Genomic DNA, 25143 nt, shown 5'->3' on the forward strand with positions numbered 1-25143 from the left:
CATGTATGAGCCTACACAGTGGGTGGGATTTTCCAGTCCCCCCACCAGGATCAATGGATCCTATGCTTGTCCGTCGAATTCTCCTTCTCACCCGCGATGGTCCCTTCAGCAGGCGGGACTGGAAGATTTAGGCCAGTGAGTGTAGTCAAATTATTCAACACTATAGGTAATATCATCCAAGACTAATTCCATTCTCATGTACCTTTCCACAAGGATCTGAATATCAAGTAGAAATGTGGACCTTATCTGATTATTCCCGCTCTCGAATGAAGGATGCTGTGAGTCCCTAGTGTTGCACTGACAGCATACCTACCATGAATGTTTCTGTGGTGCATAAAGCTCAAAATCAAATGTGATTAATCAAACAACCGACAATGATTCAGATATTTAAATAGTTTAAATGAAAAAGTGACAATATTTTGCTCAACAAGTAGCACCAAATTAATTTTGATCGAAAATAAAGCGAATTTTGATAAAAGTGCAAGTATTTTTTAAAATAAATTCAGAGTACCCAATTCATTTTTTCCAATTAAGTGCCAATATAGTATGGCCAATCCACCTACCCTGCACATCTTTGGGTTAGAACATAGAACATAGAACAGTACAGCACAGAACAGGCCCTTCGGCCCTCGATGTTGTGCCGAGCAATGATCACCCTACTTAGAACATAGAACATACTTAAACCCACATAACCCGTATACCCGTAACCCAACAATCCCCCTGTTAACCTTACACTACGGGCAATTTAGCATGGCCAATCCACCTAACCCGCACATCTTTGGACTGTGGGAGGAAACCGGAGCACCCGGAGGAAACCCACGCACACACAGGGAGGACGTGCAGACTCCACACAGACAGTGACCCAGCCGGGAATCGAACCTGGGACCCTGGAGCTGTGAAGCATTGATGCTAACCACCATGCTACCGTGAGGCCCCGATAAAATGCAAGTATGGGATGTTAGCTTCACAAAAATAAATCTGCATATTCAAATGCTTTTCAAGAAATGATTTACCCAAAAATGATAAAGCAACCAAATATTTTATTTTGAAGCACTTTTTTTATATAGCAGGAAATAAATTTTATTATTAATTGTGCAAATCAAATAAGTGCTCTCAAACATTTTGTACTACTCTATACCAGGAGCATGAAAATTAACACATTGCCAGAAAAAAACAAATATTTGTGTCGATTTGCCATTTTAAAAATGTGACATGCTATGTATAAAATATTTTCAGTGCTTAACAAGTGAAGTGTTGTGTATTTCTCCCTTACTTGTGAATATAAGTAATGTAATACAATAAAAAATTCAGTTTAAGTCATACAATAGATAACACCAAAGAATATCAGTTCAAATGTGTATAATGTACAGTAAATATTAAGACACTTCAGATATTGTTCCTTTTAACCGTCACACCTGTTTCTATGCCACTGTGTTTATGTTCTACAATGTGTCTACGTTGTGCTTCGAAAAGGAGTTTTGTTAAAGACAATAAAAATTTGATTACAGGAACACCATGTGAAGGTCCTGATAGTATGAGTTTCACTTGTATATCAGTGCTCCCATTGTTTGCAATGAAAGGAAGAATACAGAGCATTAACGCCAAATAATGACCAATAGTCCATTTGTTTTTGTAATTGCTTTACTTCATTTTTAAACTTTATATTTAATGTGCAACAAAATGTTGCTATAATGAAGCATTGGACTTGATATTGCAATGTTTTATACGATGGTCGGGATTTTCCAGCCCTTCCCATCAGCGGGATCTTCCGGGATAGCCGAGCCACGTAAAACACTGTAGACCTCAGCGGGATTTGGAAGATCCTACCTGGAGGCAATGGCTAGCTGCCATCGCCACCAGAAAACACGCCTCCAGGTGGCTGGGAAATCCTCCCTATGCAATATTTTAAGACTTAAACAACTTATGGAGTAAGTTTAAAGATTAAATGCAATTTTTTCGATTAAGTTCAAAATAAAACAATGTACTGCAGTGCCAGACACAATAATTGATATTTTAGTAAAACAATTTGGCCATAAATTTGATAACCCCGCTTCAGAATGGGCGTAAGGATTGTGATAAGCAACTAACCTGCACCATTTGCTTTCAATGCAGGCCACACAACAACTTAGTGATTCATGCTCATTATTACGATTGTTGTTTGCTGACTGAGTTAATGCTGGAAAGGGTACACAGCTCAGCAACAGGTAAAAATTGAGAGGTTACCACCAGTTAAAGCTAACCTGCATTACTTAAAGCCAGCCTGTAACTCTTCAAGGGAATTTGCATTATGGTTGGAGCAGGTGTTGGAAACATTTGTCAATTGATTTTGATCTGAGAAAGACAGAAGAAATAGCATACCATGGGAGAGAGCAGGCTCCAGATTTTCCGATGCTGCACTGGAGGCCTTGATTGAGGAGATGCAGAGGAGGATATGCATTCTGTCTACAGAGGGTCAGGAATCTCTCCAGTCAAAGTCGTGGAATGCCAATCTACAAGCAAGTTCTAGTGTAAGGTTAATGGGGGGATTGTTGGGTTACGGGTATACGGGTTACGTGGGTTTAGGTAGGGTGATCATTGCTCGGCACAACATCGAGGGCCGGAGGGCCTGTTCTGTGCTGTACTGTTCTATGGGTACTTTGGTGGGACAATGGACAAAAGAAAGCTGATGGGCATGTACATTGTAATTGGCAAGCCTGCCAGAGAGCCTATGATCAATGTCAAGGAACATGGAGGAACGCAGCACCAACTTTGCACAGAGCGTGAAGCCCAACATACCGGCATGGAAGTTTCAGCCACTTCCACACACTTGTTGGACCCAAGCATGATGCAATATCCGATGGCTGATGTCTCAGCTTCCAAGTTGTGGGACTGTTGGTGAACAGGAAATGGGGGTTACATTTTCTGGTATTAGAACATAGAACAGCACAGAACAGGCCCTTCGGCCCTCGATGTTGTGCCGAGCTTTGTCCGAAACCAAGATCAAGCTATCACACACCCTGTCATTCTGGTGTGCTCCATGTGCCTATTCAATAACCACTTGAAAGTTCCTAAAGTGTCCGACTCCACTATCACAAGAGGCAGTCCATTCCACACCCTAACCACTCTCTGAGTAAAGAACCTACCTTGGACATCCCTCCTATATCTCCCACCCCGAACCATATAGTTATGCACCTTGTAACAGCTACATCCACCCGAGGAAATAGTCTCTGAACGTCCACTCTATCTATCCCCCTCATCATCTTATAAACCTCTATTAAGTCACCTCTCATTCTCCTCCGCTCCAAAGAGAAAAGCCGTAGCTCCCTCAACCTTTCCTCATAAGACCTACCCTCCAAACCAGACAGCATCCTGGTAAATCTCCTTTGCAATCTTTCCAATGCTTCCATAAATAAGCTGTGGCTGGTTCAGCACAGGACTAAATCGTTGGCTTTGATAGCAGACAAAGACAGGCCAGCAGCACGGTTCAATTCCCGTACCAGCCACCCCGAACAGGCGACGGCATGTGGCAACTAAGGGCTTTCCACAGTAACTTCATTTGAAGCCTACTTGTGACAATAAGCAATTTTCATTTTCATATCCCTCCTATAGTGAGGTGACCAGAACTGCACACAATACTCCAAATGTGGTCTCACCAGGGTCATGTACAGTTGCAGCATAACCGCACGGCTCTTAAATTCAAGCCCCCTGTTAATAAACGCAAATACACTATCTGCCTTCTTCACAGCTCTATCCACTTGAGTGGCAACCTTCAGAGATCTGTGGAAATGAACCCCAAGATCTTTCTGTACCTCCACATTCATCAGAATCCTGCCATTGACCCTGTAATCCGCATTCAAATTTGTCCTACCAAAATGAATCACCTCGCAATTATCAGGTTTAAACTTCATCTGCCATTTTCCGACCCAGCTCTGCATCCTATCAATGTCTCTTTGCAGCCTACAACAGCCCTTCACTTCATCCACTACTCCACCAATCTTGGTGTCATCGGCAAATTTACTAACCCACCCTTCAGCCCCCTCCTCCAAGTCATTTATAAAAATGACTTTTATAATTTATTAAAAAAATATACATTTATTTTTAAAAAAGTATTGCACTTGGATGAGTTCTTTGTGGGAAGCCTGGCCAGAAAAGACTGGTTAGGTTTGCTTTTGTCTTTCTCCTTCGCTATCTCTTTTAATTTCACTACTTCCTTCTCCTCCGCAGCTGCTCATCAAATAGCTGGTAGCAAAGGCTTATGACTGGTAGGTTGTGCAGTATACAAGCAGACTGCTGTAAATCTTGAGTACTGCAGGGCTTCTCAGAGTGGTTCAGACACAAAAGTATGATTTCAACACATCTACCATATCATGGGCTGGATTCTCTACAGCCCGACGCCGAAGTCGCTGCCGGCGCTAGGGCAGTGAATCCAGTTTGGCGCCATAATCGGGCCCGGCGCCAATTCGGTGATTCTCCGGGCACTGAAAATCGGCGTCACTGGGGAGTACTCGGTGCCACTGGGGGCCCATTGCCAGAGGCCCGCTCAGCATTCTTCCGCTCCCGACCAGCCGAGTTCCCGATGGCGTGGATCTAACCTGCTTTTGCCGGTCGGGATGCTCGCGTGGCGGCTGCGGACTCAGTCAGCGGCCGGGGAATTAATGTGCGGGGGTTTCAGAGTCGGGCGTGCGGCCGATCGGGGGGTCTCTTTCTTCGGACTGGCTCTGCAGTCTGAGCCCGCCATGGAGCACAGCACGGCCTCTGACCCGGAAGTGCTGGGGCCCGTATCTGCATCAAAAGCTGTGAGGTTCACTCTGGGTCCTTACCAGCCCCCTGCAGGGCTTGGAATTAGTTTCACTTTTTTGCAGGAATTTCAGGAGGAAAACTCTACCATTTTGACGCTGGCGGGGGGGGGGGGGGGGGGGGGGGGGGGGGGGGGGGGGGGGGCATAGTCTCAATAATGGAGAATCCAGTCTCATATTTTGTGTTGGAGCATTGTGTGCATGCTGTGGGTCACAAACTTGAATTGTCAACCAAGCAATCAGCTAATGGCCCTTGTCGCGTAGAAGCCGCGCTTTGCATTGTCATGGTGAATAAAATGCAGATGGCACAGTAAACAGATGGCACAATCAGGGGCTGGTTTAGCACAATGGGATAAACAGCTGGCTGGTACTACAGAACAAGGCCAGCAGCGCGGGTTCAATTCCCGTACCGGCCTCCCCAAATGTGACGACTAGGGGCTTTTCATAGTAACTTCATTGAAGCCTACGTGTGACAATATGCAATTATTATTATTAGAATGAAGGTATCATGCCTGCTACTGGGTTACTGGGTGTTGACCTGCATGATTCACAGCTCACCAGCTGGAGATTGAGGGAATCAAATCATTTCTACTGGTAGCAGATCCTAGAATGAAATGCAGCACCTACAAAGCAGAGTTTGGAAGTCAGTGGCACCCTGCACCATGTCGAAGCCTGGTGAAGACTTTTTCTGCCTGCTTCCCTCTGCCAAGAGAGGGTGAAATGCTGCCAGTTGTCTTCGAATATGGGACCTCCCTTATGCAACAGTGGTTCGCAAATTGCAAAATGTTGCAAAAATCACACTGCTTCAACTTGGAAAGAGCCTGATGCAGAAATGTTCATGGCCATGCCTCATCCTCACAACCACTTGCAATGGGATTGCAGATTTGGCTGTGGCAGATGGCAGATTTAGTTGTGGATGTCCTTACTGCAACGTAGATACTTCACATTGGGCCTGATTTTAGCTCTGTAATCTAAACGATGTTGAACCTTGTTCATGAGCTTTGCGCATGGGAGAGAACACATCCGGAGTGAGACACAGCCAGAGTGAGTGTGGGTAACAGAGCAGAGCTGAAAGAGGTGCTACTTGCTTTCTCTCAATGTTTTCTAACTTTTTAAATCTTCAGAGAGAGCTCTTGCCCTGCTGCAGCAGTAGAGGCTACACGGCGAGAACTGGGGCAGGATTCTCCCCTACCCGGCGGGGCGGGGGGTCCCGGCGGGATGGAGTGGCGTGAACCACTCCGGCGTCGGGCCGCACCTTTAGGGGCCAAGCCCTAACCTCGAAGGCCTAGGCCCGCGCCAGAGTGGTTGGCGCCCCGCCGGCCGGCGGGAATGGCCTTTGGCGCCACGTTTTGGCTGCTGATATCATCCCCGTGCATGCGCAGGGGAGGGGGTCACTTCCGCGTCCGCCATCATGAAGACAATGGCGAACGCGGAACCAAAAGAGTGTCCCCGCGGCACAGGCCCTCCCACCGATCGGTGGGCCACGATCATGAGCCAGGCCACCGTGGGGGCACCCCCCCGGGGCCAGATCGCCCCCCACCCACCCCAGGACCCCGGAGCCCGCCCGCGCTGCCTGGTCCCGCCGGTAAGGTAGGTTTGATTCACGCTGGCGGGACCGGCATGACAGCGGCGGGACTTCGACCCATCGTGGGCCGGAGAATCGCGCGGGGGGGGGGGGGGGTCGCCGACAGGTGCGGCGCGATTCCCGCCCCCGCCGAATCTCTGGTGCCGGAGACGCGGGAGACGCGGGGGACGGGATTCACGCTGGCCCCCGGCGATTCTCCGACCCAGCGGGGGGTCGGAGAATCCCGCCCCTGATTGGTAAGTAGTGGGTAAGGTCAGGTAAGTATTTACTACTTTTTACACTTCTAGTTTGAAACGTCTTTTTGTGGTTTATTTTTGTAAGGGCTATATTCTGTAGTAACAAGGACCAGGAAAGAAGGCTTAGACTCCACTGGCTGCAAGGGAATGGGTGACCACCAGGCAGAGCAAGAGGGCTCGGCAGGCAGTGCAGGAATCTACTGTGGCCGTTAGCCTGCAAAACAGATATATCACTTTGGATACTGTTGAAGGGATTGACCTCTCATGGGAAAGCGGCAACGGCCAAATTTGTTGCACCACGCTTGGTTCTGCTCACAGGGGAGGAGTAAAAAGCGTGGAAATGCAGTAGTTATAGGACATTCAATTGTAAGGGGAATAGATACGTATTTCTGTAGCCGCAAATAAGACTCCAGGATGGTATGCTGCTCCCCTGGAGCTAGAGTCAAGGATGTCTTGTTACAAGAGATTAGTATACAAAAGTAAAGTGCATGGCATTAGGAGTAGTGAATTGAGATGGATAGAAAACTGGTTGGCAGACAGGAAACAAGTAATAGGAATAAACGGGTTATTTTCCAAATGACATGCAGCGTCTAGTGTGGTACCGCAGGGGTCAGTGTTGGGACCACTATTCACAATATATAATAATGTTTTAGATGAGGGAACAAAATGTAATGGGTGGAATTCTCGCCCCCCATGCCCGGTGGGAGAATTGCCGGGGCGCTGAGCGAGTCCCGCCATGCGCCCCGGCACCCACGGCACTGTCCACACCTGGTCGCTGCCGGTGGGAACAGCGCGTGAACGCCGGGGGGGGGGGGGGGGGGGAGGTGGGTTCTTGCACCGGGGGGGGGGGGCCTCAAAAGGGGTCTGGTCCGAGGCCGGCCTCTCTGAACGACCTCCTTTCCTCCGCCGCCCCGCAAGAACCATCCGACATCTTCTTGCGGGGCGGCCGCGGGGAGGACGGCAACTGCGCATACGCGGGTTGGCGCTGGCCAACCTGCGCGGGTGACGTCATTTACGTGGCTCCGCTTTCACGAGACGCCACGGCCCGGCGCGCGTAAATGATGCTGCACCGTTCCTAGCCCCCCGGGGGTGGGAGAATGGGAGAATACGCCGGAGTGAAACACTCCGGTTTTCACTCCGCCGTCGGGGCATAGTCTCCTGATGGGAGAATTGTGCCCAATATCTTTAAATTTGCAGATGACACAAAGCTGGGTGGGGCATGAACTGTGAGGGAGGATGCAGAGACCCTTTAGTGTGATTTGGACAGGTTGAGTGAGTGGGAAAATGAATGGCAGATGCAGTATAATTTGAATAATTGTGAGGTTATCCACTTTGGTAGCAAAAACAGGAAGGCAGATTATTATCTGAATGGCCATAAATTAGAAGGGAATGTGCAAGAAAACCTTGGTATCCTTGCACACCAGTTGCTGAAGGTAAACATGAAGGTACAGCAGGCAGTAAAGAAAACAAGTGGCATGTCGGTCTTCATAGTGAGAGGATTTGACTGCAGGAGCAGGGATGTCTTGATGCAGTTATATAGGGCATTGGTGAGGCCACACCTGGAATAGTGTATGTAGCTTTGGTCTCCTTATTTGCGGAAGGATGTTCTTGCTCTGGAGGGAGTGCAAAGAATCATAGAATCATAGAATTTACAGTGCAGAAGGAGGCCAATCCACCTAACCTGCGCATCTTTGGACTGAGGGAGGAAACCGGAGCATCCGGAGGAAACCCACGCAGGCATGGGGAGAAAGTGCAGACTCCGCACAAACAGTGACACAAGCCGGGAATCGAACCTGGGACCCTGCCGCTGTGAAGCAACTGTGCTCACCTCTGTGCCAACGTGCTGCCCTTGATAGGATGAAAGGATATGGGGAAGGTGGAATCGGGCTTTTGAATTGGATGATCAGCCTTGATAATAATGAATGGGGGAGCAGGCTCAAAGGGCCCAATGGCCTCTGCTGCTCCTATTTTCTATATTTCGCTGAGGCTCAGATGGGAGAATTGCTCCTTAACTTTGGCGGATAAGACTTTTGCTGACAATCTTTTTCTCCTTTTTCCTCCTCCCTTATCCAGAGCTGTTCTGCTCTGTGTCACTTCTGTTCATTTTCCCAATCATGCTGCATTCCAAGGGAATGTCTTCCATTTTGCCCATGATTGGGAGAAACTGGTTTGTATAGAGGCCTTACTGTCAAGACCAATTATTGGTGGTGGTGGCATAAGTAGGCATCGGCCTCATCTTTCCCTGCAATCTTTAGCAACTTTAAAGAATTTGTACAATCGTGGCAACACCCAAAATAAATTAATCAGCAACCTGAATGTACTTGATTATCTCTTTAATACTGGTGGTGTGGTAGTGGGTTGTGGGGATCGGGATACCCTGCTGCTGAATGGCTGCTCGGCCCTGTGTGATTAAGATGTGGAGATGTCGGCGTTGGACTGGGGTGAGCACAGTAAGAAGTCTTCCAACACCAGGTTAAAGTCCAACAGGTTTGTTTCGAATCACTAGCTTTCGGAGCACTGCTCCTTCCTCAGGTGAATCTTCATTCACCTGAGGAAGGAGCAGTGCTCTGAAAGCTAGTGATTCAAAACAAACCTGTTGGACTTTAACCTGGTGTTCGAAGACTTCTTACTGTGTGATTAAGAAATTACATCAGTGGGCGTGTCGAACTTCAAAATGGCAGCACAGGCACCAAATCAGATTTGCATGCTAGTTAATGTCATGATCTGCCTGCTCTGTGTACTTTGGCGGATGCTAACTGAAAGCTTGTTAACTTCTTCACTAAAGTGGCATCCACTTAACTCGGACCATAAGTGCCTGCATTTTCTGCAGACACTATTTTGGCACTCTGAGATCACTCATAGCACCCAAAGAATGTGCGATATGCATCCACATTCTGCACCCTTCTTTTTAAAGTACCAATGTAAAAACAAAGAATCTGGAAAATGCACAATACATCTATCAACACCTGAAAAAAGAGATTAGTTTTTTGAGCATATCATAACTTATGTTTATGTTCTCATAAAGAATCAACAGTCATACCATAGATCCTTTTTCTTTTCAGTTGTTGATGGGTCAAACATATATTTCAGATTTCACTGTTTAATTAGCAATTATAACACTATACTCATTCTGATATGATAGACATGTATCTTAAACTGCTGTTAATCATTGCCCACCATGACACAGGATATAATGGAGCAATCCAATGACTCTAAACTCAGTCTACTAGCAGTCAGACATATGCACATAGTCTCCCAGTTAACATTGTGTGTATGTAGTCTTATCTTCAAAACAAGAACCCACTTTATTGTTTTACCATTCCTTGTCACATGATTGATGCATTTACATTTAGAAGAATGTAACAATACTAGGCGTGATTAAATGGAAAAGTGTGCAGGGAGCGGAACTGCTGTGAGCTTCCCATTGCTCGGCCATCACCGCTATAAAACGTTAATTGGTCCACTTAACGAGGCCCCACGGACTTCACACTGCAAATGACTGTCCCGCCGACTGATTCGCGGGGACCGTGCTTGCCAGCTCACCCGCTAACAACGGAGAGCAGCACTTAAACTGCTCCTATACAGTCAACCCCACACAGCTCGCAGCCATGCCACCGAGGAGACCAGCCCGATGGTTTGGGGGAGCCGACCTGGACAGACTGTTGAACGTGGTTGAAATCAGATGGGCTACCATGTTCCACCGAGGATCTTGGAGGGTCAGCCACAGGGCAGACAGTGCCGCCTGGGAGGAAGTGGCAGCGGAAATCAGCTCGGGGAGCAAATTCAGGAGGACCAGCAACCTGTGTCATAAGAAGGTCAATGACCTCCACAGAGCCACATGAGTGGGTTGGCACCACCCTCCGAGCATGCGCCTAGCACCGCCCCCAGCCAGTAACATAGAACATACAGTGCAGAAGGAGGCCATTTGGCCCATCGGGTCTGCACCGACCCACAAAGCCCTCACTTCCACCCTATCCCCTTAACCCAATAACCCCTCCTCACCTTTTTTGGTCACTAAGGGCAATTTATCATGGCCAATCCACTTAACCTGCACGTCTTTGGACATTGCATGCTCTGGCCTACCCATGTCCAGCAGTACCACCCACGCTGGCATCCACCCCATATTCCCTTCCCTCTGTACGCTGCATGACGCATGCAGATCACGATTCCCACTCTATGTCCCTGCAGAAGACGTTGACCCACAACAGAGGGCCCAGATGGGCGGTGAGGTGCTGGTCATCAGAGTCCCCACCACCTATGAGGTACTGGGCCATGGAGGTTGCGGGGTTGGCTGAGGACAGATCTGTCACCAACGTAAAGGTTGGCGTATGGCGCAGAGGTGAGATTCAACAGGCCCCTCACCCAGAGGACCTGTCACACATGAGTTGTTAATGCCATGCAGAATGACCCATCCCTCCCCACTGATAACCTATCCATTCTCCCCCACGATACTCATCCGACAGTTCCAGCCCATCTGGGATGGTTCCCCCCTCCCCCCATTGCATCTTATGAGAACGCCTCAGAGCTCCACAGCTCTCATTCCCACCTTTCACCCACACAGAGACATGCACCTTGGTGGGCAACGGTAGTCGTCAGGCTTCTGGGACACATTCTGGTGGGCACCACATAGCTGCTGATGCACATCAGGTGGAGGCAGGAACACCTAGGCAAGACAGCAGTCAGATGGCTGCTTGATCTTAGGATCCTGCTGGGTCCCAGTCAGACGCTGAGCCTCTGAACCAGGTTTACCTGGAGCTGATGCAGATGCTAGGGTGTGGCTATGATATCGAGAGGGAAATGTCAGTGACACACCAGCAGGTCCACAGCTGATTGGAGGAGTTCTAGAGGCTACCGGCACAGCAGATGGTGCTGGCACTGCGTGGCACAGAGGCTAACACTTCAAGGGTAGTGACTGCCGTTGGAGAGCCTGGTGCACAATGTCGATAGCATAAATGGGGATGTCCAAGGCGTGGGTCAGTTGAGCGCCTTGACAGCATGACCTTGATGAGGTGCTGGAGAACATGTCCCAGTCTCGGTGGGCATTGCTGGGGTGCTCCAGAGCATGTCCCAGTCACTGAGGATCATCACCCAAGGTGGCAACACCGCGCTTCGGACATTGGGGAGCCGCCAGGGCTGCCAGAGCCAGATGACGGAGGTGCAGCTGGGGCTCAATCCAGCTGCCCTTCCATCCTGAGGTGAACCCCAAGGCCCTATGGGCACCGTGTTAACGATGCATCTTGGAGTCAGCAGGGTGGCACGATGGGGACAGGCTGACTCCACCTCTGATATGCATCCTGGGGACACACCTGGGTGCAGCGGTGGAGCACAGAAGGCCAAGCAGGTCAAAGTTCACAGAGGGCACCGAGGGTGGGGTGGGTTTGGGGCAGCACTACCTAGGATTGGGGCAGTTAGGGTGTAGCATTAAAAAATGTTGCATTAGAGAAATATGATGCCTCTGCCACTTTCCTCCACAATGCGGGCGAGCGCCAATCCCCTTCCCCAGCTCAGCTGGCATGGTGTTCCTGGATGCTTATCCCCCTCCCCCACCATCTCCAGGCACATCAGGTACAGGCGATGGGTGTGAGTGAGCACTCAGCAGACAAGCAGGAGTGAGACAATGGCATAGATTGAGGAGCACCAGCGCTCAGCTGCCAGCGGGTTATCCTCACCCCCCTGCCTTCGACAGCGACCCACTAACTGTGCCGACACAGTCCCATCGAGTGATGTTACACAACAGACCCTGGGAGGATGAACATGATGGGGGGAGGAAGGGAGGAGAAGGCTGAGGGAGGGAGGAAGACTGAGGGATGGAGGGAAGGGGGGAATGAGAGATGAGGCCACATCCTATGTGAAGCGAGCAAGGATGAGGGCCTGGCCCTCCTAGCTTGCCGGACCCTCGCTGCTGCCACCTGTCCTGCAGCCTCCGAGTGGTCCTGTGGGTCCTTCCCGGCTCGTCCTCCAGCCCCTCCTGGTCCACACCTCCTCGACCACCTCAGAAGTAGCCACATGTTCCTACTCTTCCACCTCCAGCACATCATACTGCTACTGTGCCAGGTTGTGGAGGACACAGCAGACCACCACAAAGTGGGCGACCTCTGGGGGGTGTACTGCAGTGCACCACCAGAGAGGTTGAAGCATCGGAACCGCACTTTGAAGAGTCTGGTGCATCGCTCAATGACAGCCCACGTGGCCTCATGGGCCTTGTTGTTTCGGGTCTCCGCATCGGTCACTAGCCTCCATACTAGCATCATTAACCAGGTCCTCAGTGGGTATCCCTCATCCTGGGGTGGTCATCGAAGAGGCCGGAGATGTCCGACTGTTTCAGGATGTAGCTGTCAAGCTCACACCTTGGGAAGCATGTACACACGTGCATGACCTTCATGTGGTGGTCACATACGAACTGGACATTCAGGGAGTAGAACCTCTTCCTGTTGATGACCTGGTGAGCGCAAGGCTACCCACGTGCCATCCACTACACCATGGACTTGGGCATCCAAGAGATGGCAGAGAATCCTGCTGCCCGGGCATCATATTGGGCCTGGCCCATGTCAAAGTTTATATAGTTTGCTGCCTGGGCAAACAGGGTCTCCGCGACCTCACAGATGCACTTGTGGGCTGTAGTTTGTGAGATGCCACACCACACTCAAGCCCTGGAATAATCCTGAGGTTAAAAATTCAGGGCCGTAGTGACCTTGATGGCCACCGGATGCGGATATCATCCTCCTCTACGTGGTGCCAAGTCCACGAGGACATGGCACAGGTGCCACACCGTCTCCTTGTTGAGGCGGAGCCTCCTGTGGCACACGCTGTCCATCATCTGTTTGAAAGACCAGCGACGCCTGTACACCTTGGGCCATTGCCAGCCTCCCCCTCTGGGTCCCAACCCAGCCTGATGGTTGATGGAGTCCTCAGGGTATGGGGTGGGGCCTTGCAAAAGGGCCGCCACCTCGAGCCTCAGGCGACGCTGCTGTCGTCGCCCTCTTCACGCCTGGCCTGCCAGTAGCACCGCAAGGGAATCAAAGATATCATCCATCCCATGTAATATCTGTAAGGAATTGGAGAGGGTGAGAGACCGACAACCAGTGGTGTCTTCCACCCCGGGACCCTCCATTCTCCCATTACTTCCCCCCCAATCTCCGGGGCTGCAACCCCAGTGCCCCTGAGCTCATTGCCTGGGAATAAAGGTGGCTACTCACCTCCTCGGATCCCCACAGCAGCCTTTCCGCCAGCGTCACCTTTTTAAAAAGGTGTACTAATCGGCACCCACGTGACCACTTGCTGGTTACATAGATTATTATAGAATTTACAGTGCAGAAGGAGGCCATTCGGCCCATCGAGTCTGCACCGGCTCTTGGAAAGAACACCCTACCCAAGGTCAACACCTCCACCCTATCCCCATAACCCAGTAACCCCACCCAACACTGAGGGCAATGTTGGACACTAAGGGCAATTCATCATGGCCAATCCACCTAACCTGCACATCTTTGGACTGTGGGAGGAAACCGGAGCACCCGGAGGAAACCCACGCACACACGGGGAGGACGTGCAGACTCCACACAGACAGTGACCCAAGCCGGAATCGAACCTGGGACCCTGGAGCTGTGAAGCAATTGTGCTATCCACAATGCTACCGTGCTGTTACAAAGGGGATTGCTCCCGTTAATTGTATGGGGATTGGCCTTAAGTGGTGATTATTGGATTTTTACTACGCTACGGCGGGGTCCTGATTTTGCCAATGGGAGCGGGCTGGTTAGATAATGTGGTGAATGTGATTCACACCGGATTATAATCTGTATATAGATGTGTCTGTTTTGTAAGTGCAGTTGCACTACCTGTCCTCCAGGGGGAGTAGCTCTGGGAATGCTCGAGTTGTACGGGGCTTCTCCCTTGGCTCTGCCCAGGACTCCTCCCCTGGAAGCTGCTGTATAAAAGATCAGTGCCACATGGTCAGCCGGCCAGTTCACCGAAAGTTCAATGGCTAATAGGCTGGCTCTGTTGTGAGTATATTAAAACCGCTATTCTAATCCTACAAGCACGTGTCCGTAGAATTGTTGGTTCCAACAGATCGCAAACTGATCGATGCCCAGCGTGCTTCTCGTTTTCACCTCTCCCACGATTTAATAGCCTTGCCGCACTCTCGCTTAAGCGCAATATGGTCATTAAATTGCATCCACTGATTTTTCCCTCCCCCACATGTCAGCGAGCAAGCAGAACAATTCAAAGTTTTTCTACATCCCTCCTTAGTTCTGGACTCGTATCTCAAAACACATTGCTCAAAACACATTGCACATGCTGTAACCCACAATAACCCTTCAAATTCATTGACTATCCGTTCACATTTACCTGAAATAAAGCAGAGTCAAAAAGTAAACACTACAGCGCTTCCCAAATAATTCTTAAATCTCCTCATGACATACATTATCCAGTCCAATTTCAACAAATCTAATAATTCACGCATTCATGATTAGTTCTTTTTCTAGGTAATATTTATCTAACTTTAAAGAAAAAATCATAGTTGGAGGATTTAAGAATATAGATGATAAGGTTTCTTGTGGGGAAATATTCTCGTGCTTTAAAAAAATCTGCAGTACATTTTGGATGGATGTAATTTAGCAGTTGAAAAGTTGATAGTATAATACTATAATAATGTAGTCTGTATGTTTAACAAGGTACACTATTTTCTGCGGGACAAAACACATGATTCTAATGAGTAATTTGTATCTGAGATAGAAAAATTCAACATTTGTTTATCAAGCAGATTAAGTTTTATGTATTTACAACATCTTAATGACATGGTTTATTGTTAGTTATCCTCAGTCATTACTGTTGTTTACAACGTCCTACATCATAATATTTCAATATAACAGAGTGCATTTTCCAACCAAAAGAAATCTGTTGCACATTTCTTTCTTGTCACATACCCTTTGCACAATAAAGCAGGCAGTGTTATCTTGCTTTCCTTCTTGGTGTATTATGTTAATGTTATGTTGGATGAAGAAGTCCACAACAAGGGATGGGAACAATAGGTTAATCCATTATGTAGACAAAAAGCGCATCTAGTCAGCTAAAGTGTGTTACAATGCCATAGCAACAATCCCCAAAATTGTTGTCCTGGTTTATGACATTTGCCATATTCCACTAATCTCTGGCCGAAGCATGATTCTGTATTTCCTCTTGTGGAATCATCTTAATCTTTCCAACCTGTAACATAGTTGTAACACCCTGCCAAGACAGTCATTGGCCAATAAATGTTCTAAATATTGTGCAATGTAAAATGTGAATCCTGCAACTTAATAAACACCCATTTTTATAACTGCTCCGTTGTATTCAAATTTCTCCCAGAACTCTATAATTTTATCTCTAAGGCTGTTAAATTTTCTTATCTGGAAATAATGCCATGAAGTTAATGCTGCTGTGTACAGAGCATTGCATACTCTTTTATTTGTAAATGCTTTGTGTTTACTACGATAATCTTCACTCTTTTTTTTAATAATTTGTAATTTAACACCTTGCTGAAATGTGTACAAAGATACTTCAGGTGCTGCACAACACAATGGAAACTCGATAATAAAGGTGACATCAACCCAAATATACCTTTCCTTTACCTAACAGTATTTCGCACATCACTTTTTCTTATCTTATTCACTTTTAACATTTTTTCTGTCAATACAAACCGCACAATAATCTTCAGCATAAGGAAATGCCTGATGAGTCCCAGGTTAAGATTTTCCTTTTCTGGTTTCAACTTTGCTTTTTCCAGCCCTGTGGATAAGGGTTATAATTTGGATCCGCTACTTGCTTTCCCAAAGTTTTGTGCTCAGAGTATGCCCCAATGGACAGGTCAGAGTCGGTCAGTGATTGCTGATACTTTAATGGCTGTTTATACATTGAACTCTCTTGGATGGCAGATGCTGGAATGGTTGCTATTGTTTTGATTGAGGGTGTTATGCTAGATGGTTTTCTGACCTGGAAAGTGGCAATAGAAGAATAACTGCTTAAAACTGGGGGGACATAGGCTACTCGTGCCTTCCATTCCTCCGGAGGCTCAGGCAATGTCTTTCGACGGGCTGCTGAAACAATGTTCTTTGCTATTGACTCCTGTAAATTTCTGCTGAAAAATGCTTCCTCTACTGAACCAACAGCAGACTGCGATGCAGCATCCCACGGGGTTAACTTTTTCAATGATGTTTTAACTGACTGGAAGGTTGGCCTTCCTGATGAAATGGTTGCTGGCTGTCGCAATGCTTGTGTTCCCGAAAGCCCATGAGGATAGCCATGCTGTTTTGCTGGTGCCTGTACGGGTTGAAAGCCTCTTGACTGCACCTGTAAATAAAACCAATGAATCACATGTCTGATTGGAAACCAAGGCAAATGGACAGGACAAAAACAGCAAAAGGAAAGCTTCAAATATGTAAAACTTTGATACTCCTGCACTGTAACTGTATATGTTGTAAAATAGAAAATCTGTACACATTTGAGACCCACTGACTCCACTGGCATCCTTTTAAAACTTTCTCAGCCTTGAACAAGGAAAGCTTTGTAGGGATATCTGACTTAAATGATTTGGTTTACCTTGATAAGTACCATGGTTATTTACCTAGATTTATGCTTTTTTGGGATGTGTGTGCTTTCTCAATCCTTTTATATTTGATATCACATGCGTTCACATTTCTGAACCTTCACCTCAGATCCCAATGTATTTCCTAATTTTTATAGGATAATATATTATTTGTCTTTACACACAGCTACCTGGCTATTTTAATACAGAAACAGGTCATCTGCCCAGTCATAAGAGCTTCTTCCTGCCCCTCTTCATCTACCGTGATCAGCATACTCTTCTATTAATTTCTTCCCCATGTACTTATTTGGCAGGTAGTGCTGAGGAAGTGGGGAGGCTGCAGAAGGATCTAGACAGTTTGGGAGAGTGGTGCAGGAAATGGCTGATGCATTTCAACGTGAGAAAATGTGAGGTCTTGCACTTTGGAAAAAAGAATCCAAGCATAGACTACTTTCTAAACGGTGAGAAAATTCATAATGCCAAAGTACAAAGGGATCTGGGAGTGCTAGTCGAGGATTCCCTAAAGGTAAACATGCAGGTTGAATCCGTGATTAAGAAAGCGAATGCTATGTTGTCATTTATCTCAAGAGGGTTGGAATATAAAAGCAGCGATGTGCTACTGAGCCTTTATAAGGCTCTGGTTAGGCCCCATTTGGAGTACTGTGTCCAGTTTTGGGCCCCACATCTCAGGAAGGACATACTGGCACTGGAGCGTGTCCAGCGGAGATTCACACGGATGATCCCTGGAATGGCGGGTCTAGCATATGAGGAACGGCTGGCGTTCCTGGGATTGTATTCATTGGAGTTCAGAAGGTTAAGGGGAGATCTAATAGAAACTTACAAGATAATACATGGCTTAGAAAGGATGGACGCAAAGAAACTGTTTCCGTTAGGCGAGGAGTCGAGGACCCGTGGGCACAGCCTTAGAATTAGAGGGGGTAAATTCAAAACAGAAATGCGGAGACATTTCTTCAGCCAGAGAGTGGTGGGCCTGTGGAATTCATTGCCACAGAGTGCAGTGGAGGCCGGGACGCTAAATGGCTTCAAGGCAGAGATAGATAAATTCTTGATGTCGCGAGGAATTAAGGGCTATGGGGAGAATGCTGGGAGGTGGAGTTGAAATGCCCATCAGCCATGATTGAATGGCGGAGTGGACTCGATGGGCCGAATGGCCTTACTTCCACTCCTATGTCTTATGGTCTTATGGTCTTATTCAGCCTTTCCTTAAATGCATCTGTGCTATTTGCCTGAATTACTCACATGTGTAGCAAGTTTCACTTCTGAAACATCTTTGGGTACACAAGTTTTCCTCTTGGATTCTTAATTCATCAGTAAGATATGGGCAGCACGGTAGCACATGTGGCTAGCACTGTGACTTCACAGCGCCAGGGTCCCAGGTTCAATTCCCCGCTGGGTCACTGTCTGTGCGGAGTCTGCACGTTCTCCCCGTGCCTGCGTGGGTTTCCTCCGGGTGCTCCAGTTTCCTCCCACAGTCCAAAGACATGCAGGTTAGGTGGACTGGCCATGCTAAATTGCCCTTAGTGTCCAAAAAGGTTAGGAGGGGTTATTGGGTTATGGGGAAAGGGTGGAAGTGAGGGCTTAAGTGGGTCGGTGCAGAATCGATGGACCGAATGGCCTCCTTCTGCACTGTATGTTCTATGTATCTATATGGGTAATAGCTACCAAGTAGAATTATTACAAATAGGTTAATAAACATCTGTATGAATGGAGATTTTTTTATCATGTTGCTATTGGTTGGTTGATTGTGATTACTTATATTCATAGCTTTAAATTGAGGGGTGAGAGATATAGGACAGATGTCAGAGGCAGTTTCTTTACTCAGAGAGTAGTAGGGGTGTGGAACGCCCTGCCTGCAATAGTAGTAGACTCGCCAACTTTAAGGGTATTTAAGTGGTCACTGGATAGACATATGGATGAAAATAGAATAGTGTAGGTCAGATAGGCTTCAGATGGTTTCACAGGTCGGCGCAACATCGAGGGCCGAAGGGCCCGTACTGCGCTGTAGTGTTCTATGTTCTATGTTCTATTTCTCTATCATATTGGGGTGGATTTTCCTGTGTGTGTGTTTTGGGTGACTGGCTGACAGAGCTTGCTTGACAGCTTCCTGTTAATGCTGACAGGACGCCTTGGCAACCAGCCTGCTCCAGGCCGCTGTGAGATCGAGCAACATGACCTGCCACAAGCCTGAAATGAGTCCATAGTCATGAGGGGTCCTAACAAGGCAATGTTCTAGAATGTTTGTGTGGAGCCCTGTACACACTGGCCTCACAAAAATAAACATAAGCTTACCTTCCGGGCTCCTCCTTGGCTGGAGCAGCAGCTGATATTGGACAGTGCATGCACAGTGCATGCTCCTCTCATTGTGTTGAATTGGCAATTGAGACTAAAGAACCCAAACTTGAATACTGATTCAGGCGAGTGCTCCAGCTACCCACTCCTGTACTATTAGGGAAATGGCATTGGCTGTAGCATCAACATGAATGGAGTGTTGAGTCATACCTCACAATATGTCACGGCCTACTGCCCTGTTTCCTGTAGATTTGAGGCTTCAAAATGTGTAGAATATAGAGTGTTATATAAGCAATGGGTAATTCAAGAATTGTTCAAAGAGATTAATTATCAATGCATTTAGTAACTTACTAGTAAATCATATAGCAAAGATCACATGCTTTATGATCCAATGGGCTGATTTGCATTATAGATGACATACTTAAAATATATAGGTATAAACTTGTAAGTAATAAGTAATGCCATTTAACTTTTTTATAGAAATTGAATATTAAACTAATCTCCACGTTATAAAATTTTTCTTAATTTGTCTATGATCCATCTCCCAGATGAAACATTACAGAACCATCAATTTAATTAATATTATCAGTGGTCCGTGCAGAAATTGAAATTGGGATAGTTTACTGAGCTATGACGATTTTGTCTTCAGTGCCTCTGACTCCACATGAGAGATTTTTTTATTTTATTTAATTTTAACTTTTCTGATTAAGGGGCAATTTAGTTTAGCCAATCCATCTACCCTCCACATCTTTGTGTTGTGGGAGTGAGATCCACATAGACACAGGGAGAATGTGCAAACTCCACACGGACAGTGACCCAGGGCCAGACTCAAACCCGGATCCTCACCTTAAGGGCAGCACGGTAGCATGGTGGTTAGCATAAATGCTTCACAGCTCCAGGGTCCCAGGTTCGATTCCCGGCTGGGTCACTGTCTGTGCGGAGTCTGCACGTCCTCCCCGTGTGTGCGTGGGTTTCCTCCGGGTGCTCCGGTTTCCTCCCACAGTCCAAAAGATGTGCGGGTTAGGTGGATTGGCCATGCTAAATTGCCCGTAGTGTCCTAAAAAGTAAGGTTAAGGGGGGGGGGGTTGTTGGGTTACGGGTATAGGGTGGATACGTGGGTTTGAGTAGGGTGATCGTTGCTCGGCGCAACATCGAGGGCCGAAGGGCCTGTTCTGTGCTGTACTGTTCTATGTTCTATATCGCCGTGAGGCAGCAGTGCTAACCACTGTGCCACCTGTGCCCACATGAGAGATTTAGAGAGCTTTTCAAACCTGTAAAAAAGAAACTGACACTTTCTATCATGGTTGAGATATTGGGGGGTAATTTGGATTTTGGGCAAAGGCATAAAATGGACAATATTGCATAAGTTGCGTGTGATACATCTCCTGATTTTTAAATAAAAACTGGGAAAGATGTGTAAAGTGCTGCTGATATTATTCATTTTAACTATCACCCAAAGTTAAATTCCAGTTCTGTTGAACTTCAAGCTTGGTCCCCACAGAAGCCATCTTTTCAAAAGAATATTTCACAGTAAGATTCTACAATGGCCTTATATAAAAGGGTTTAATTTTGTCTTTGGAAGGATAATAAAACAACCAATAACAAATCAGCAATGTTTTGTGAACTCTGTCCAGTTTTCTTTTCCATTGAATTTGCAATTCCAACCAGAGTAGATGGAAAATGGGCTGGAATCTGAATAGAATGGGTCTTGGCCCAGGTCGCGAGCTTCTCCCAAGGCCAGTTTGGTGTGCATCCTCCATCAACTCTAAACATTGTCCATCAAAACAGAAGTGGATGGCCAACAGGAGAGATCATAGAATCCCTACAGTACAGAAAGAGGCTATTTGGCCCTTTGAAAGACCATCCTACCTAGGCCCTATCGCCTGCCCTGTAGCCTCACCCTAAGGGGCAATTTAGCATTTCTAATCCACCTAACCTGCACATCTTTGGTCTGTGGAAGGAAACTGGAGCATCTGGTGGAAATCCACGCAGACACGGGGAGAGAGTGCAAGTTCCACACATTCACCCAAGTTGGGAATTGTGTGGCAGCATGCTAACCACTGCGCCGATATCCTAGACCTGAAAATTCCTTGGTACCCGCCTTTGTAATGTTGAATCATAGAATCTCTACAGTGCAGAAGGAGGCCATTTGGCCCATTAAGTCTGCACTGACCTTGGAAAGAACACCCTACCTAGGCCCATGCCCCCATCTTATCCCTTTAACCCAGTAACCCCATCTAATTTGTTTGGACATGAAGGGGCAATTTAGCAATCCACCTAACCTGCGCATTTTTGGACTGTGGGAGGAAACCGGAGCACCCGGAGGAAAGTCATGGAGACAGAGAGATCATTCATGATTATTACATCAAAATCAACTCTTCCCTTGTTGCGACTGACCTGGATGCTGGGATGAAGCAGGTGTTCAGCTGAGTACAGTGGCGCAAGTGGGACCCACTCAGGCAACCAGGCTGTGCTCTTGGTGAAGTTTTTCCCAGATTACCTTTGCCAGATTGGTTAAGTTGTGTTATAAAAGAAATTACTATCTCCATGTGGCAGCCCTTGTGCGACAGGACCTGTCATCACTTTTCCTACACCACCTCCTCAGGTGAGCATCAGTTGGAGGCTATTGGGAATATTGGCTGTCCATAAGTGGCAATGTATGTGCTGGGAGGGGCATTAGATAGGGAGGGGAACAAGAGGTGGGGCAAGTCTGGAGGTCAATAGGAGGGCAGGGGAGGCTAGTGGTGGTAGAGGAAAGAGAGAGATGCTGGGGGGTCGTCCAGTTGGGGAATTGGTATGGAGCAGGAAGGTAGAAAGCGCTGTGCTGGAGTGCGGAGGTCTGAATGGTCATGGGGTTCAGTGGGGAAATGAGTTCAGAGGGAGGACTCTGTTCCGTAAATTGAGGACACGTGGGGGATATACTCGGAATTGGAGATAGGAAGAGACAGGAAGGTTAAAGGGAGAAGTGGGAGCCAGTAGATTGGGAGGGTGAGGGTTCGCTGATGAAGGCTGAAGGGGTACTGAGTATTGTTGGATGGAGTAATTGAGGAGAAGTGGATTCTGGGGTTGGCAGAATTTGGGGTAGGAGGGAGGAAGGTCTCCTTAGAAAGGTATGGGACTTCAACATTCACCTGTATGGGATGGAGGATTGTGGGGAGAGTTAAAGGGGAATGGTGTGGAAGTCAAATGAAAATCCTGGAGGTGGTCATTGGTTATGAGGGGGACAGTGTAGGTGATGGGGGTGGAGGACTAAAGGTAATCATAATAATTGCTTATTGTCACAAGTAGGCTTCAATGAAGTTACTGTGAAAAGCCCCTAGTCGCCACATTCCGGCGCCTGTTCGGGGAAGCCGGTATGAGAATTGAACCTGAGCTAGGGCAGCACGGTGGCACAGCGGTTAGCATTGCTGCCTGTGGCGCTGAGGACCCGGGTTCGAATCCCGGCCCTGGGTTACTGTCCGTGAGGAGTTTGCACATTCTCCCCGTGTCTGCGTGGGTTTCACCCCCACAACCCAAAGATGCGTAGGATAGGTGGATTGGCTACGCTAAATTGCCCCTTAATTGGAAAAAATAATTGGGTACTCTAAATTTATTTTAAAAAAAGAATTGAACCCGAGCTGCTAGCATTGTTCTGCATTACAAGTCAGCTGTTTAGCCCACTGTGCTAAACCAGACCCTAATCAGCTGAATACTGAAGGTCATGATAACCATGGCTTCTCCAAACTATAGAGAAAAGGGCTACACAGCAAATAAACAACATCAGGCCTCATTAATATGCATGCAGACTATATTTACAAAAGTGTCAAATGATTAGCAATCATAGTGCACCCGTGCAATCATAAAATCAAAACTTCTTAATCTTGCCACTTCTTCTAGGTGCTTACCTGACATCTACTAGCCTGCTTACTAGTTTTCTGTTACTTTGGATGGCCGAGGCAGCCGTCCTCTGGGGACCATAGGCCTGGAGTGCCCTGGCTCACTTTGGCTGTCCTGCAGTGGGGCAGCTGCTCCCTCTGGGTCACAGGACGAAGCTGAAGGTATCACAGGCAAGGTGAATTTGAAATGGCCAGAGAACCTCACAGAGTCCTGAGTGGAAGTCCCAAGGGTGTCCAACAGCCCCATCTCCTCCCTTTGGGTACTCAAGGCCCTCTGCCTGACTTCTTGAAGGAAAGGGACAGCTGGAGGGAAAGGAGTAACTGGAGAGAGGTCAAAATGCCCCATTCCTCTCTTGCGTTGCCCCTGCGAAAGCTCACCCATGGCTACAATGATAGTGCAGGTCTGCACGCATCTCCAGCAGACTTTGCTGTATCAGGGTCTCCATGGCGACTGCCATCCTCCCCATGGAGACTTCCATGCATGCACAAGTTGAAATCACTTAATTGGCCTGCAGGTGAATAGACTCCTCTACCGCATGTGCTGTCTTGCCTCTGCCCCATGTTCCCCACCTCCTGCTGCCTTTCCAGCATTTTGTGCACGGCCGATTCCAGATGCTCATCATTGGATTTGGACATCGCTGAAGCCCTGTTCTTCACCATTCTTCCGTACCAATGAGCTTGGCTGACCCTGCCTTTTCTTGCTGTGGACAGGTGTCCGGAAAGTGACTACCAAAGACCCTTCCTGTACTACATCTAGTGCCGCCCGAGGTGTATGACTCTGGGCTGGTGGAGGGTGCCTGTCGTGATGCCTCAACATGTGCATGTTCTTCCTCCTCCCCAGTGTCCTCTGTGGACTGGTTTGATGTCTGGACAGGGATTCATCTTCTTGCTTTGCCCTCTTCCTGCTGGTACCTGTAAATAAGAGAGGAGAGAGTGAGTGTCTGCATGAGCCATCTCCAACATGGCAAAATGTGTGATCCTTGGATTTCAATGTGACATGCATGGATCCTTACTGGATGGATGCCGCAAGCTGACCTCTCCATCTCCGCATGCTCATTCAGGTTCCTCTCCTACCAGCTTGCCCTACCGCTCTTCGAAGTCCATCAAGTTCTTCAGGTCAGACCAGCCCCCTCCCGCCTTCTGCCTCTCTCTCCTGTTGTACCTTAACTTTCCTGTGCAAAGTGAGGAGGGGTTGAAAGCAATTGGGTTGCATATCTCTCTCTCATGCTTCCAGTCTTGCAATTAACTCACTGGATTGAGTGCCATGTGATCAATGCACTGCAGGTTGTTCTGAGGCAACACGTTCCAGAGTGGTGAAAATATACAGATACAAGGATAAGGTTCACAGAGGCATGTCATTAGCAGTGCTTGCTTGATCCCTCAATGCCTGAGCCCCTTAGTGCCACCCCTGTCCCACACCCCATACCAGACAGCATTTGTGTGGGTCAGGGGCTTACAGTGGCCTTTCCACCTTCAGATTAGATGGACTGCTTTGAGGCTATAAGGCATCACATCATCATGTTGCTACTAAGGCCCAAGTCCCCTCTACCATTGAGTAAGCTGAATGTGAGAAGTTGAGGTTTCACTTACCCTGCCAGAGCAGAGAGGGTCATCCATCTGTTTCTTGTACTGCAGGGCTGTCCTCTGGTGGAGGCTATGAGCACAAACAACCCTGGTGACTTCCTCCAATGCTGGGTTGGTCTGTTGGTCCAGCCTCCTCTTTCCATCCTCTGGGTAAAGGGCACTGCCTCCTGTTCTCCACTTAATTCAGCAGGACGTCCAGAGAGACATCACTGAATCTGGG

General features: G+C 47.8%; 1 protein-coding gene across 5 annotated transcripts in view; it reads right to left on the reverse strand.

Annotated features, from left to right (window-relative positions):
- Positions 1-15323: 15323 nt before the first annotated feature.
- synpo2b (synaptopodin 2b) overlaps positions 15324-25143 on the reverse strand; it is a 221485-nt gene continuing 211665 nt past the window's right edge. For all 5 annotated transcript variants that reach the window (XM_038791855.1, XM_038791853.1, XM_038791857.1 and 2 more), the window contains one exon: positions 15324-16919. In XM_038791855.1, coding sequence (XP_038647783.1) covers positions 16338-16919 — 582 coding nt within the window. In that variant the 3' untranslated portion in view covers positions 15324-16337. The remainder of the gene's footprint in view (positions 16920-25143) is intronic.

Source organism: Scyliorhinus canicula, chromosome 3, assembly GCF_902713615.1.
Source record: "Scyliorhinus canicula chromosome 3, sScyCan1.1, whole genome shotgun sequence".
In the NCBI taxonomy this organism is placed as follows: Eukaryota; Metazoa; Chordata; class Chondrichthyes; order Carcharhiniformes; family Scyliorhinidae; genus Scyliorhinus; species Scyliorhinus canicula.